General features: G+C 40.6%; 2 protein-coding genes across 2 annotated transcripts; one reads left to right on the forward strand and one right to left on the reverse strand.

Moving 5' to 3' along the window:
* The first annotated feature begins 2745 nt into the window (after positions 1–2745).
* On the forward strand, positions 2746–5786 carry dlx1a (distal-less homeobox 1a). Its single transcript, XM_030080734.1, has 3 exons — positions 2746–3380; positions 3716–3915; positions 4379–5786. The coding sequence occupies exons 1-3, from the start codon at positions 3068–3070 to the stop codon at positions 4628–4630; spliced, it is 765 nt and encodes a 254-aa protein (XP_029936594.1). The 5' UTR covers positions 2746–3067; the 3' UTR covers positions 4631–5786.
* Positions 5787–11294: 5508 nt separating this feature from the next.
* On the reverse strand, positions 11295–13510 carry dlx2a (distal-less homeobox 2a). Its single transcript, XM_030080852.1, has 3 exons — positions 13035–13510; positions 12437–12621; positions 11295–12301 (listed from the first exon to the last, which is right to left on the reverse strand). Exons 1-3 carry the CDS (start codon positions 13351–13353, stop codon positions 11975–11977), a joined length of 831 nt encoding a protein of 276 aa, XP_029936712.1. The 5' UTR covers positions 13354–13510; the 3' UTR covers positions 11295–11974.
* Positions 13511–13958: the final 448 nt, after the last annotated feature.

The following is a 13958-nucleotide window of genomic DNA, read 5'->3' on the forward strand; positions in this document are numbered from 1 at the left end:
GAAGAGCAGCAGGTGTTAAAACACTCTCAGCCACAGAGCTACTCACTCCTAATGAGTCCTGCCTCCGCACTCCATCCATGCGTGGAGGGCTTTATTTTTAGTGTTGGCTAGTTAGAGCCCTGCCAGGATTCAGTCAGAGGATGTCTGCAAGATGGACCAAGGTGGTGCCATCCTACCAGGCGTGACATCTGAGCGTGAATTTAGGTGGCAGGAGTCAAATTATATGAATTAAATCCCCATTTTGAATAGGAAATACACAAGCGCATCAGACGCCTTGGTCCATCACCGCTTGTGGCAGAGGAGTCCCTCATGCGAGCAGCTCGTCTTTTTTGTTGCAACAAAACAACTCAAATTAATTTTTTTTTTTTTTTTTTTTTTTTGGAACAAGATTAAAATAAATAAATAAATCAAATGAAACCTGATGTATGCATGGCTACATTTCAGAGGTCAAATAAAAAAAGATGTTCAGACTTAAATTATACTCTCTTCAGCAAAACGGCTCTGATTATTATTGCTATTTTTATTTTTATTTTACCCCCCACCCCCACCCCCCCTTGCAAATTCACCCTTTATTCTGTTAATGGTTTTGCTCACAGCCGCGTTTCAGTTTGCAGATACTATAATCGTGAGAAAATAATGACAGTTATCAGTCGCACCCACCAAGTACCCATAAAAATCTGTCCTCTGTTCTGGAAGATGATAATTATTGGTTGTACTACCATTATCATTGTCATTGTTGATAGAGGAAATCTTGAAGCATTTTTCGAAAGTAATTCCAGATAAATCACTTCAAATTGGCCTATTTCAGGGGACAAGGGAACAGCTTTCCTTATAAGCTAATATTTTACAGAAATCTTCAAATTCCCAGAGCCACAGTCGGTTGGCACACTTGATATTGCGCACAGTGATGTCAGCGCCTGCATTTTGATAACACATTTCGCAACTTGCTTGTTCTGTTTTGAGTTCAATTATGTAATTACATTGATAATCACAGTGACGGAATTTAACTGCCTTTAATTTGTTATTCAGGTGGAGATTGTGCGAGCAGCGGATGGAGCAGCCTGGCTGTGTCTCTGCTCAGCACAGACACCAGAGCAGGGACAGCAGCCTGCAAATGAATCCTAAAAACGAAGAAGTGGACACTTTCTTCTCCGGCGAGCTGCATCCTGTGGACAGTTTCCCACATCAGCTGTGGATTTATTTTCTTCTTTTTTCCCCATCACGTGGTGTTTTGAAGTAAGTGCACACACGTTGTTGTCAGTCTTCTGTCTAGCTGCTGATTGAACCTGGGATCCCTTTTTTTACTTGAACTAGTTGCTGTGATCCTGTGCGGGCTGTTGTCTCAGATCAGAGTCTGTCTTTTAAGCCCAAAGCTATAGGAAACTGTCTCTTGTTTAGTCACTCGTCAGTTCAATTAAACCAAACGTCCAGGGATAATTATTCTTGTTAGGCTGTGGGAGACTGGCCGCACCCCCATCCACACTTAGATCCATGCTAATCAAAGGAGCCAGTGTTTAACAAAACTTACTATTAATTGATTACTATAGAATAAGGCGGGTAAAGTCGTTTGAAAAGTATCCCAGTATGACAAAAAAAAAATAATAATTACAACCTATAGGCTACTGGCTCCATGATAAAAGATGCAGCAGCTCTTTGACTATGGCAGTAAATGGGAAAATCCGTCTGAACAATAAAATAATAGGATAAAGTGACCGCCAACACTGGTCTTAGAATAATATTGGAAATAAACAAACAGCAAAAAAAGCTTCTGTATTATTAAAAAAAATAGCCTATTGATTTAAATATATTGGCCTGTTGAAACTCGGTTTGGCCTACTTACAAATTATGACATTTGACTGTCCAGTTTCTCATGTTTTTGTCTGCATCGTCACACAGTTACAGTGATCAATTAGCCTAATAATAATGATAATAATAAAAAAAAATCTGTATAATTCTTTGTGATGTTTCAAGTCGGAGTCGTGGCTGCATAAAGTTGGTAATGTGCCATAAATGATCACCAGGCCTCCATGAATCTACAAACCTTTTCATGTCGCTGTGGTTCGTGTTGTTTTACATCCCCACTGCCAGCTGTAAGTGAGACCGCAAGTGTTAAATATATGGCTAATTACACTTTTTCAACTGAACGCCAGTGTTATGCTAATAAACCTCGCCTCAGAGAAAGCGCGTTAGGATTTAATAAATAAAAAAAGGGGCCAGTGAACATTATAATAACCATGTGAGCCCGGAAACACTCAATTGTGTTTCCGGGCTGGTTTTAACCGTACAGCCCGTCCACCGTGTTCAGGGTTTTAGCCATAAACAAGGCAGATGTTTTCTAGAAAGTTACATGACCTTTGCATGACATGCGGCAGGTTTTACCTCCAAGACAACAGGCCTGATTTTTATTTATTTTATATTTTTTTTACTGCAATATAATCGAACGCTGCCAATAAGAATATTAATAATAACGTTAACACCAGCAACAAAAACAATAACAGTGACAATTAGCCCAGATTAAATAACAGAGCTGCTACTGAGAAGAAGAGGTGGGTCAGCACTTATGTAACGAGCCTGTTTACTGCAAACCAGTTAACAAGTAACTGATAAAGTTAATAACAACAACAGCACTGATAATAATAATAATAATAATAATAATAATAATAATAATAATAATAATAATAATAATGAACATTTTAATAAAAGTTACGTTTTTTTCTAACCCTTTCCAAACTTCCTATGGCCAGAGGAAATCTGAGGTTTTGTGGTTTTTCTTGAGTTTATCAGGTTCTTCGGACCCAGCCCCAGCGTCGCCAATCGGCTTCACTCTTGGAGAGAGTGGACCAATCAGCGACAGTCTTTGATGAATATTCATGAGTCCACGATTCAAACCTTTGAGCGAGTTTGTCTTGATCCACAGCATCATACCTAGGACTTTTCACAGAGACAAACTACATTTTCTTATGAATGGAAAGAGAAAAAATCAGTTCGGCTTAAATTGGGACCCATCCTTCACTGAGATCATAGAAGGAAAACAAAAAAAGCAAGAGAGGGGGAACCGCCAGAAGAGATGACAATGACTACAATACCAGAAAGTCTTAATAGCCCTGTCTCAGGAAAAACCGTTTTCATGGAGTTTGGACCCCCAAGTCAACAAATGTCGCCTTCCTCAATGTCTCACGGACACTATCCCATGCACTGTTTACATTCTGCAGGTCATACCCAGCACGACAGCTCCTACAGCCCAGCCTCGTCGTTTCCCAGATCTTTGGCTTATCCATACGTAAACTCCGTCGGCAGCCATTCCACCAGTCCATATCTCAGCACAGTACAGACCTACCAAAACAGCTCGGCACTCGCACAAACACGGTTAGAAGATACAGGTAAGTGTGGAACAACGTCCCCATGGTTTAATATTGACATTAATGCTTGCCAGGTTGTCTTTTTGTCGCTGCTTGCATGCATATAGTTCTCCTTGCATTGAAAAGCCGTCCCAGATGTTGGGGAATTAGGCTTGGTAATTATTTATTGCGTAATGCTATAAACAATGTATGCAATTAAGGGTAATTATACCTAAACTACAGCCTGTAAAACTTGCGCTGGAGTACTCATTGCTGCGCAGCACTGTTGGCTGGAACTATCTCCTCAGCCCTTTTCTCTCTCTTTTTTCTCATTCTTGTTTTTTTTTTCTCTCTCTCTTTTCTCTTTTTTCCCCCAGCACCAGAAGCGGAGAAAAACACAGTAGTGGAAGGCGGAGAGGTTCGGTTCAACGGAAAAGGGAAAAAGATTAGGAAACCAAGGACTATCTATTCGAGTTTACAACTTCAAGCTCTGAACAGAAGATTTCAACAAACTCAGTATTTGGCGTTACCGGAGAGAGCTGAGCTCGCAGCGTCTCTCGGTCTCACCCAGACACAGGCAAGTCCGCCCAGAGGTGCAGCCTGCAGCTCAACTGCTCCTCTGCCTCCCTACGAGAACTATTATTATTATAATTATTATAATTATTGTTATTATTATTATTATTATTGTTATTATTATTATTATTGTCTGTTTTTCTTTTTTTCTAACAAATGTTGTGGAACATCATTCATCACATTTGAGTTCAGTGTTAGACATCCAATCAAAAAAGCATTTCCTTCTTCAAATGAACAATCTGTGAATGTTAATTTACTCACTTCAACGTTAATAGCCTTACCCTGACTGCTCTTGACTTTGTGTACTCTAACTCACACAGCAGTTTATGGCGTCTTCCTCATGCGTAAAGCTTTTTTTTTTTTTTTAATTATTATTATTATTTAAATAAATGTCATCGACTTTGTCACCCGGCACCTGTCATGCATTCCAGTTTTCTAACCCCAACATGTTCCCCCTGCGTTTTCAGGTGAAGATTTGGTTTCAGAATAAGAGATCCAAGTTCAAGAAACTGATGAAGCAAGGCGGTGGCACGATTGATAGCAACGCTTTAGCTAATGGCCGCGGACTTTCCACCGGTTCCCCCTCGGTGGCACCTGTTTGGAGCTCGCCGACCACCGTGAAAACTTCAGTGGGGACGCCGGGGTCTTACATTCCCAGCTACACCTCATGGTATCCAACCACACACCAAGAGTCTATGCAACAGTCACAGCTCATGTGAACAGAGACTTGAGCGTCCGGCCTCAGCTCCGCCATGGCTCCTATCAGGAACGCAAAGGGCCAGCAGCGGCCCTGCACTGCTAATGCACACAAAGTATCCCGGAGTTTGCTCCCATGTTGCCAGCTGACACAATGGCCTCCTCATACCGGATGACGGCAGGCAGTGAATCAGGGAGCCGAGAGACTGAAAAGGCACCCTGTATGCGCCCAAGGGCACCCAGTCCTTTGAGTCCATGACAGTCAGCGGAAATCGTAAACAAATGGATCCTTTTTGGCTGCTGTTTATCATTTCTGTGGCATTTTTTTAAAAGGCTAGCGTATTTGTGAAAGCAGATCTATTGAGCTGTACAATATCTCTAAGAAAACCCACGTGTTAGATTTATTTACGTGTTACACTAGCCTGGCTGTCACGTGCAGTGTCAACAGAGCCCTGCAGACACCACGGGCCTCACAGGCACATATGGGCTTAGTGTGATGAGACCTAAAACTCCTGATCAGCAGCTAAACATCACTCATAGAGCTGTTTCCTTAACCAAATAAATACTAATAAATCGAAGCAAGCCTCGCCCAACAGGCTGTTTTGCTCACATTCTAGTAGAGAGCCATTGTGCAAAGCCTCAAAATGCTAATATGTTGTTTAATGTGTGTTTGCTATTTAAGTTAAATTATTCAGACTAGTTTTTTTCTGTTGAAGTCAGTATGTGTTCAATTTTTCTAAGTGTATTTGAGATAACAACAAAGTGTTGTTAATGCTGCACTGACGCAAGCAGAGCTTTTCTATCACCGTGCCCCGATGTTATGTGAACATGTAAAAGGCCTGACGATTTGCTGCTTTAGACAAGAAGATGATGAGGAAAAAAAGGAAAAAAAGAAGAAAAAAAAAACATCCCGAGGGTGAACAGCTCAGTTGTCACTGTATTTTTGTACATAAATAGACATTTCCAGATTTGGTTTGTGCTGTACTCGATACGCTGTGAAACAGGGTTTTAGGCTTTCTGTATTCGTCCAGATGTGTTTAGTCAACATAGAAATATTTAGTTTTGTATTGACCACTTTAATTTATTTCTTTGTTTCTGAAGTTTATGTACATAATGTGCAGTTTCAAAAGCAGTAAAATAATGATTTAAATGATGTCAAGAAAGGTGTCTGATTGAAAATCATTTCCCACCCTCATGAGAAAAAAAAAAAAAAAAAAAAACATGGTGCACCTATAATTCGAGCTGACTGCTGCTGGAAATTAATAGTAATAGAATGAGCCGGTTTTGTACATGTGCAAAAGGTCCTTCAAAGATTTGTTTTAAATTTATTTTTATTTTTATTAATTAATTTATTTAGCATTTATTTACATTTTGTGCTACTCCCTATAGGTTTCAAACCCACTGAAAGGACTATGGAATTAAAAATTAGGGGTTACATCAGATATTTTTGGTTTATAATGACTCATTCATATATACAGCTGTGCAGAAAAATCTTTTAATGTGGCTGAGTTAAATTTAATTATAAGGCTTACATGTAAAGAATTTTGAAACGGTTATAGTATTAGGCTACTTTTTCGTACTTGAGGTAAAATCGCATTATTTCCAATAAGTCTCTATAATGCTCTTTTTTCTTTATATTTCCAGCGTGGCTGTGCGGGAGCCGCCTCAGTAACATCACAGCTCATTCAGCAATAACGCTTAGCCTGTTTCTTTTCACTTTGCCGCTATAAGACTAATCTTCTTTCTTCTTGTCTTCCAACAAAACCAGTTTTCCTCCATGAATAGAGCGCAGTAATTGTGTGGGTTAAGTGAATAATTGGGGAAGAGGCAGGTGCTGCAAAAAGACTGCGAGAGCCAACCGGACACAAGGCGGATCAGATACACACAAGTGAAAAGTTCAAAGGCCTTAAAGTTTGCTGCAAAAATAAAATATTCATCTCCGCAAGTCATAATTCTTAATTTACTTCGTTCAGTCCTGTGACAACAATTTCCGTATTTAACCAAGTTTTTTTTTTAATTACATTGTTATCGTTTTATTGTTAGTATTATTATTATTATTTTGTCCACCACAGATTATTTCAACAATTTATTTGAATCGTGTCATTTACTTTGCCCTGGAGTGCTTTTTTTTTTTTTTTTTTTTTTTTTTTTTAATGAGACTGCATTAGAAACAAGTCAAATTATAATTTCACTCGTCGAAATTTTTATTTTTAGGAGAAATGACATTTTAAGATTGAAATGGTTTGTTAAGATGTGCGTTTTATCAGAGCTGATGTTGTGAACAAATCCAACAAATTGGCTGCAAGACAAAGCAGAGCAGGGACAAACATGAGAAGACAGCAAACACTTAATAGTTAATATTTTCATTCATCATTAATATTATCAGCCTATGCGCGCGTGCCTGTGAGAAACCGAAAGCAAGTGTACATGCTCGCGCATACGCGTGCGAGCGCGCTCTCCTCCAGCTGCAATATCTCCATGAATATACAAACGTTTTGCAATTAAAATGACAAATTTGATGCAATTTGTGTGGCCTGCACGGCATTATTTTAAAACCGACTTAAGCAAACAAGACGTCAGCTTTGCGACAAGGGAGAAAAAAAAAAAAAAAAAAAACTAAGCGAATAAACCAAAACATCCAGTTATTGAATTCATGAGCTGAGCCAGGCTTATAATGTATTGTTTTCATGGTACAGGCCTACAATACCGTCATAATAACCGTGATTGAAATGGAAAACCAACCTATCACAAGTAATTTATAACCTCAAAATCTCCACTATCATGTCCACTGAATTTATTATCATTATCATTAGGCTATTATTATTATTGTTATTATTGCTGCTGCCGTTATTAATATTTTTCTTCTTTTATTTCTTATTGCAAAACAGTTATTCCCCTTGCTGTGTTCTTACAGCCACCATCACACATCAAAAAATGAATTATCTTCAGAGTGAGTAAAATGGTGACGCCCTGCCCTTGTTAACTGGTTTGCTCCTTGCAGACTCCTTGTATAACATCTTCTGCTGACCTACTTTTGTCTCAGAAACATCTTACACTGCTAACGTTAAAGCCAACAGGAAAACAGCCTGTATATAGCCATTTGAAAAAGGAAAAGTACAATGGAAATATGTGTATTTCCATACATCGAGAAAGAATAGGAATTGTGTGCTGTTGTAGCAAACATAAATCCGTCATCTCTCTCTCCCTTGGAAAGGCGCAGCTGCACATCCAAGAGGGTCAGTGTTATTTCGCTGTATTCTCCCCTTGATTACGAGCTGAGCCCATCAAACCCAACATAATTACAGTAATTTCGCCCTTATTTATTCTAATGCAGTTTCCTATCTCTGCGGTAATTATGAGCAATTTTTTTCGCACAGAGAATCTTTCTGCGTTAACAAAAGAGATAGTGCTCTGAAAGAAATTTGCTGCTGCAATAGAAAAAAAAGTGAAATAGGTGAGCTGCCATTTCGTCACTGTTCCCTTAGACTTAGCCTATGTAAGGCTGGCAAATTGCTTGCAGGTGTACATCACGGAGCTGTCAATGCGAAGAGGCTTCAAAATTAGCAAAGCACAATGTAAGAGTAATGAAAGCAGCGACTAAATTACAGAACAAGTTTTGTGTCGGCTCCATCCTTACATTTCCTCTCCGTATAAACGTAGATATCTGAGCTATAGGACTATTTCAAAAACACATTACAAGATGATAAGCTCTCGGGTTCGCCTGGGTGGAAGATAGAGAAATGCGCTCTTCCTGCTTTTTTACCAGAGTTTCAAGGTAAAATGAGAATTCATGTGTGAGGAAGTAGAGCTGAAATTAGCTTGAATGGACGCACAACCGGACACTGACACCGCAGCACTGACCGTCTTAAACTGACAACAAGTCAAAACAAACACGTGTTGATGGGCTGCTATAGCCTGGAGAGAATAGGAAATTAATCCTACATATACTGGGAAAAATAACCAGCTTGCTGTCTTTAACGATCTTCTGGTGCACTCAGACTGCACATGTCAGTCTATTTTATTGAAAATGAACAAACAAATGAGAAGACATACCTTTGCCTCCAAAGGGAACAGGCAGCCTCTCTCCCTGGGTTTAAAAAAAAAAAAAAAATCCCCATAGACGCAGATGAGCAGCATCCTGAAGCAGGGACACAAGCTGAGCGCTTAAATCCCATAAAATGCATCCCATGTGTTGGTCTGAGCTATAACAGCAGAGTTCAGAATATGACTGAAAATGTCTGCTTTATTTCCCCTCTTTATAGCTGATGGAAAAAAAAATGTAGATTATTAGCATAAATGTTTACTCCTCATTACGCTGATGACATTGTGCACTCGAGATCTTGGTAATCTTTGGGGAAATTATGAGTAATTTTTTAAAATTTAAAGCAGCAGTTACCATGCAATTCAGGCTAATTCTGCGTAGGCTCCACACGGATATAATTATCGTTGAGTCAAGATGTTATGCTAAAAACTATGCATTGATATTCCCATTTATTATGTACATACAACTTTGACAATGTTGATGCTTGAAATAGCGGGAAATTGTCTTGCGTAAAAATTACAGCCCATATTAGGACATCTAAAATTGCGAAGAATTATATAGTAATTGCAGGCTTTCAGATTTGAAAGCCAGAATGCTCAAACCAGAGCAAATGTGGATGAAATTACAGATCAGGGTATAAATTAGGATAGGGGGGTATGGCATTTACAAGTTGCCGAGAGAAATCCGGAAGTATAAAACCACATCATTTCTAATCCATGTAAGACACACAGGCACATGGAGTAATATGGGAAATCAAGTTTGATAATAATGGTGCTTTATATTACAGACTTGGCTATTTTTAGACCAAGAGCTTGCCTGCAGTGAGAATGAGGGGGAATTAATTATAAAGCCTCTAAAATCTCACGTACAAGTGTTGCAGCCTGTCTGGGGCTCAGAGGAATGTAGTGGAGGCTGCATGCACGGATGAAAGACACACACAACTGAATAACTATTAGTTTTGGGAAAACCACATCCTGTTTTATTCAGATGAGGTCCATAAGATGGTGCTTTTATTGCAATAATGCAAACGGCTGTTATGCACGCAATTGCTCGCCTTGTGCTTAACCCAATTCTTCGCAGAACATGGTTATGAAGCATGCAAATGTCCAGTGAATTCATAAGGATTTCTTGGGTAGTTTTGGCGCACGGCAGCCCGCCTGGGATCCGTCCTCCTCTCCACATGAAGACAGCCACAGGGAGACTGCTCCGTCATGTTCCAGCAATAGCTGACAAGGTAGCCTACATCCCAATTATGCAAAACGAAATTATTCCACGTTATATGGCCCATGGTCGTTTAGCCAAGGAAAGCATGTGGGATAGACAGTGATGATCATGAGATTTAGCCTGCTGTCAAGCCGGCAGCACGCGCAGAACCAAACCTAACTGTATCTGTCCTATTATTGATAATAATGATAATTATAAAAATGGCATAAAGAGAAGAGAAAAGACAAGAAAAGAAAAATAGTTATGTGGTTTATACTTAAGAGGTGAGTCAAAAATAGGCCTAAGCCAAATAAAATGTGGCCTATACTGCTGACATTATTGCAGTAATTCTGTTTTTGGACGTGTTTATGACACAGTCCTGCCTCTGTTTTCTGTGCAGCCTATAGGCCTGTGCGCCTCATGAGTCACATAAATAATGTAGGTCAATCTGCTCGTCCTGCACGATGAGAGACTTTGGTTGTGAGTGAGCAAGATGTGAGAAATGTTTCCATGTTGTTATAGCTCTAGGCGGTCTTGGATCTCTTTTTTTCCTCTCTCTCTCTCTCTCTCTCTCTCTCTCTCTCTCTCTCTCTCTCTCTCTCTCTCTCTCTCTTGTTAGGCTGGCTTCATAAAACGTCTGGAAAGTGGCTCCCTGACTCCACAGAGTCTGAGGAGCTGAGCTCAGTCTTACGTCCTCATCTTCCCCTCTCGCATGCCAAGGCGTATTGCGTGCCTCCCCGCAGCTCCGTCTGTGCCCCGGGCTCTGCGTCCCGGCCCGGCTAATCATCTGGACTGTGTCGTGTTCCCGAACAACGCTGACTGAACCGGGATAGGATGGCTGTGACGCGCCTAAAGCATGAGTCAGGCGTGGAGATGCGCTTGTAGCTAACGGATAAGAAATCACTTGTAATCAGTGCCTGGTATAGGCTGGGGTAAATGTTGTGTTTACGCCAGGGAGTGCAGATAGGCCTAAATAACGTGGTTGGTAAGAGACGCAGGAACAGGCTACCAATATGAGTGGTGATTTTCGATTAGTGTATTAATATTTAGCCTATTATAATTGTTATGCGCTCGCAGGTGCGCCTTTGTTGCGTATTTTCCACGAACGGTCTGCCAACTCCCTTTTGTCACTTCAGATCCAGTGGTTTAATTTTACGGTTACATCATAGACTATTAAGTTGTAATATTATATGACGTGGGAAAAGTAAAATCGTGACTTGAACTCATCTAACACCAAGGCTCTACATGCAAACTGAAAGTTACATGTAAAAACAAAACAAACAAACAAATAAACAAAACTCCATACCATAATTGATATGAATAAACCTGAAAGAGCGACGCTGTAATTCCCTTCTTGTTGTAGGCTGATCATCCATAATGTCATACATTAGGGAAAAAAGTGATGCATGTGCACAAAAACATTTTATTTAAATAACGTCTGTTCATATATGGAACACTGCTAAAAATAAATAAGACAAAAAATACAATTAAGTGTGATACAGGTAAATGAGAGGGTAGGACAATCAGTAGCTTACGATATTTAATGGGTTTTGCACCAAAAAGCCTATAAAAGAGTCAAAGCGACATATCAAAAAGCTGTGGCAAAATATTTACAAAGATGGATTCAGACACTTACCCTTAGAAAGCAAATCAACCAATGATATGAGGAATGGATAAACGTAAGCTGTTTTTTTCTTATCGTACAACAAAATGAGGTCATATTGAAAAGGCACGATACAGTTAAATTGTGCTACATTTGTGACAGTTATTCCTGCAATGAATATTTTAGTCGCAGGAATGCAAAAAAGTGACGTCCGCATAAAAGTAGGCTTGGGCCTAGGCTGTGATTGCTTTGGGTAATAGTGGTTCATTCATCCCTCGACATAAACAAAATAAATAAATACAAAAATAACTGTAGAAATCTGTGTCTACCATTTTTGCCAGTGCGAAAATTGGCAAAGTCCATGAACCTGTCTGGCTCCATTAACTTGTCCTAAATGCTTGCGTGTAAAGTTCGCATGGTACACACACACACATCCACACACACACGAGGTCTGTCAAATGAAGGTATTGGCATTTCTCTTTTTTTCACCAGTATTGTCCGATTTGAACCCAACAGTTTCTAGAATATCGTCCCAGCGCTTATCGCAGAGTTGTGGTGGTGCTGGACCAGGGGCGGCTGCAGATGCGCCGTAGAGTTCGTAGTTGAATACCAGGAGTAGTTTGCCAAAAAAGAAGAAGGCGCAGTCGTGTTGGGGGGGCTGCTGCTCTGAGGTAAACTGGAGTTGACATTGTTCATTCTTTGATTCTGTGGAAAGTCCCAGGCAGTAGTTGGCGGAGAGTTGCAGGGGGGAGATTCACTGGAAGCAACATGTTGCTCTGGAGGGATTTCTCCACTTTTCCACAACTTCTTGAACTTGGAACGGCGGTTTTGGAACCATATTTTGACCTAAATAAATAAAATAATAAAATAAAGAATAATCAGTGACAGACATTGCAAAAAGTACACTTTTGGGGTCAAATGGACAGATGATCTGCAATCTGTGAATGCACGTTTGACAGAATCTGGACGTTGTGAACCCACCTGTGTTTGCGTTAGGCCCAACGAGGCTGCCAGCTCGGCCCGCTCCGGTAGAGCCAAATACTGCGTCTTCTGAAACCTCCGCTGAAGAGCAGCCAGTTGGAAGCTTGAATAAATGGTTCGAGGTTTCCTGACCTTCTTTGGTTTTCCATTAACCATCCGGATTTCTGGCTCACTCTCTTCTTTCTCTAAAGAAACATTCGAATGCGATTTGAAGCAATGCATAAAACATCTTTTTCAATGACATCCGTTTACGCATGACATGGGCGCCGATTTTGGTATGGCAAATGTAAGTATACCTGAGCCTACGTGGGTTCACACTTGATCTTGGAGTTGCCAAAAATTGCCTCATTTATTTGAAAGCCCTGGCTTAGACAAATACACCAAATACACCTTTCAGGACCAGTGTTCCCACTGTGTGCGTCTGTGATAGTTCGGTGGCGCACAGGCCTGTATCTATCCATGTATGACCAGATAATAATTTCTCATTGTTTCACCGACATGTCATCATATAAACTAGTTTCAAAGTTTCTGGCGCCACTCATATAAGCAGAGTCCATTGTAAGGATTAGTGAATGGATTCAATCAAGGGCATATTTACCTGTTTCGGCTGGAGTAGGCGAGGAGTTGGAGCCGTAGGAGCTGTATGCACCATAAGATGAGTTGAAACCAAGGTCGTATGACTTGGCGTTATACGGGACAGAGCTCATCGCGCTGCCGTGGTACTGATAGGAGCCGAGTTGGCCAAACGGTGACCCTGCGCAATGCCCAGGCTGCTGGCTGTTGTAATAGCTGCTGTCCGTCGCCGTCGATACCGGCAGAGTTGGGGACTCCTGCGATTTGTGCAAGCCGTGGTAATTGCTTGAGGTAATCTGGTTCGAATGCATATCAGTATTTAAATTCTCAAAAACTCCAGTCATTTTAGCCAGAGGGGCAGCCGCGTAACCTTCGCGCAAAACTGCGAAAACTGCAAACTAAAGACACGATTCAGATCTTGGAATAATAACAACACGTCTTCGTGAAGCAAAACGCATTCCCATAAAAACTTTACCGAAAACGACGGAAGGTGTGTCCTTCTCACAGTGACCTGTGATTGTCTGCTACCGTCGACAGTAGTGGGAGCGCATTTATGAGAGAGAGTGAGAGGCAGAGCTGCTGTGTCTGAGGCGACCAATGAATAAGGGCTGCATGTCTGACAACTCCCCACACCGCGTCCACCCTCCATTATCTGCCCAGGCCTATCTGGCTCTGTGCTCGCAGCAGAATCTTTCATCAGGGCATATATGAACAGAGATAGAGGAAACCTATATACCTCCAATAAATAATATACTCTTCTTGTGAAGAGAGGGAAATTCACTCTGGGCGCATGGATTTTATGCGCAATCACAGAGGATAAAACGTGCCTCCAACAACAGGATAAGACATGCATATTAAAAACAGAGACTAGCTATTCATTTTTAACTAGATTTCATATAATCCTATCCATGCATTTTAAAGCTGTGATGAAACCATCTATATCTAATTT

The sequence above is a fragment of the Myripristis murdjan genome, chromosome 21 (assembly GCF_902150065.1).
Source record: "Myripristis murdjan chromosome 21, fMyrMur1.1, whole genome shotgun sequence".
NCBI classification, from domain to species: Eukaryota; Metazoa; Chordata; class Actinopteri; order Holocentriformes; family Holocentridae; genus Myripristis; species Myripristis murdjan.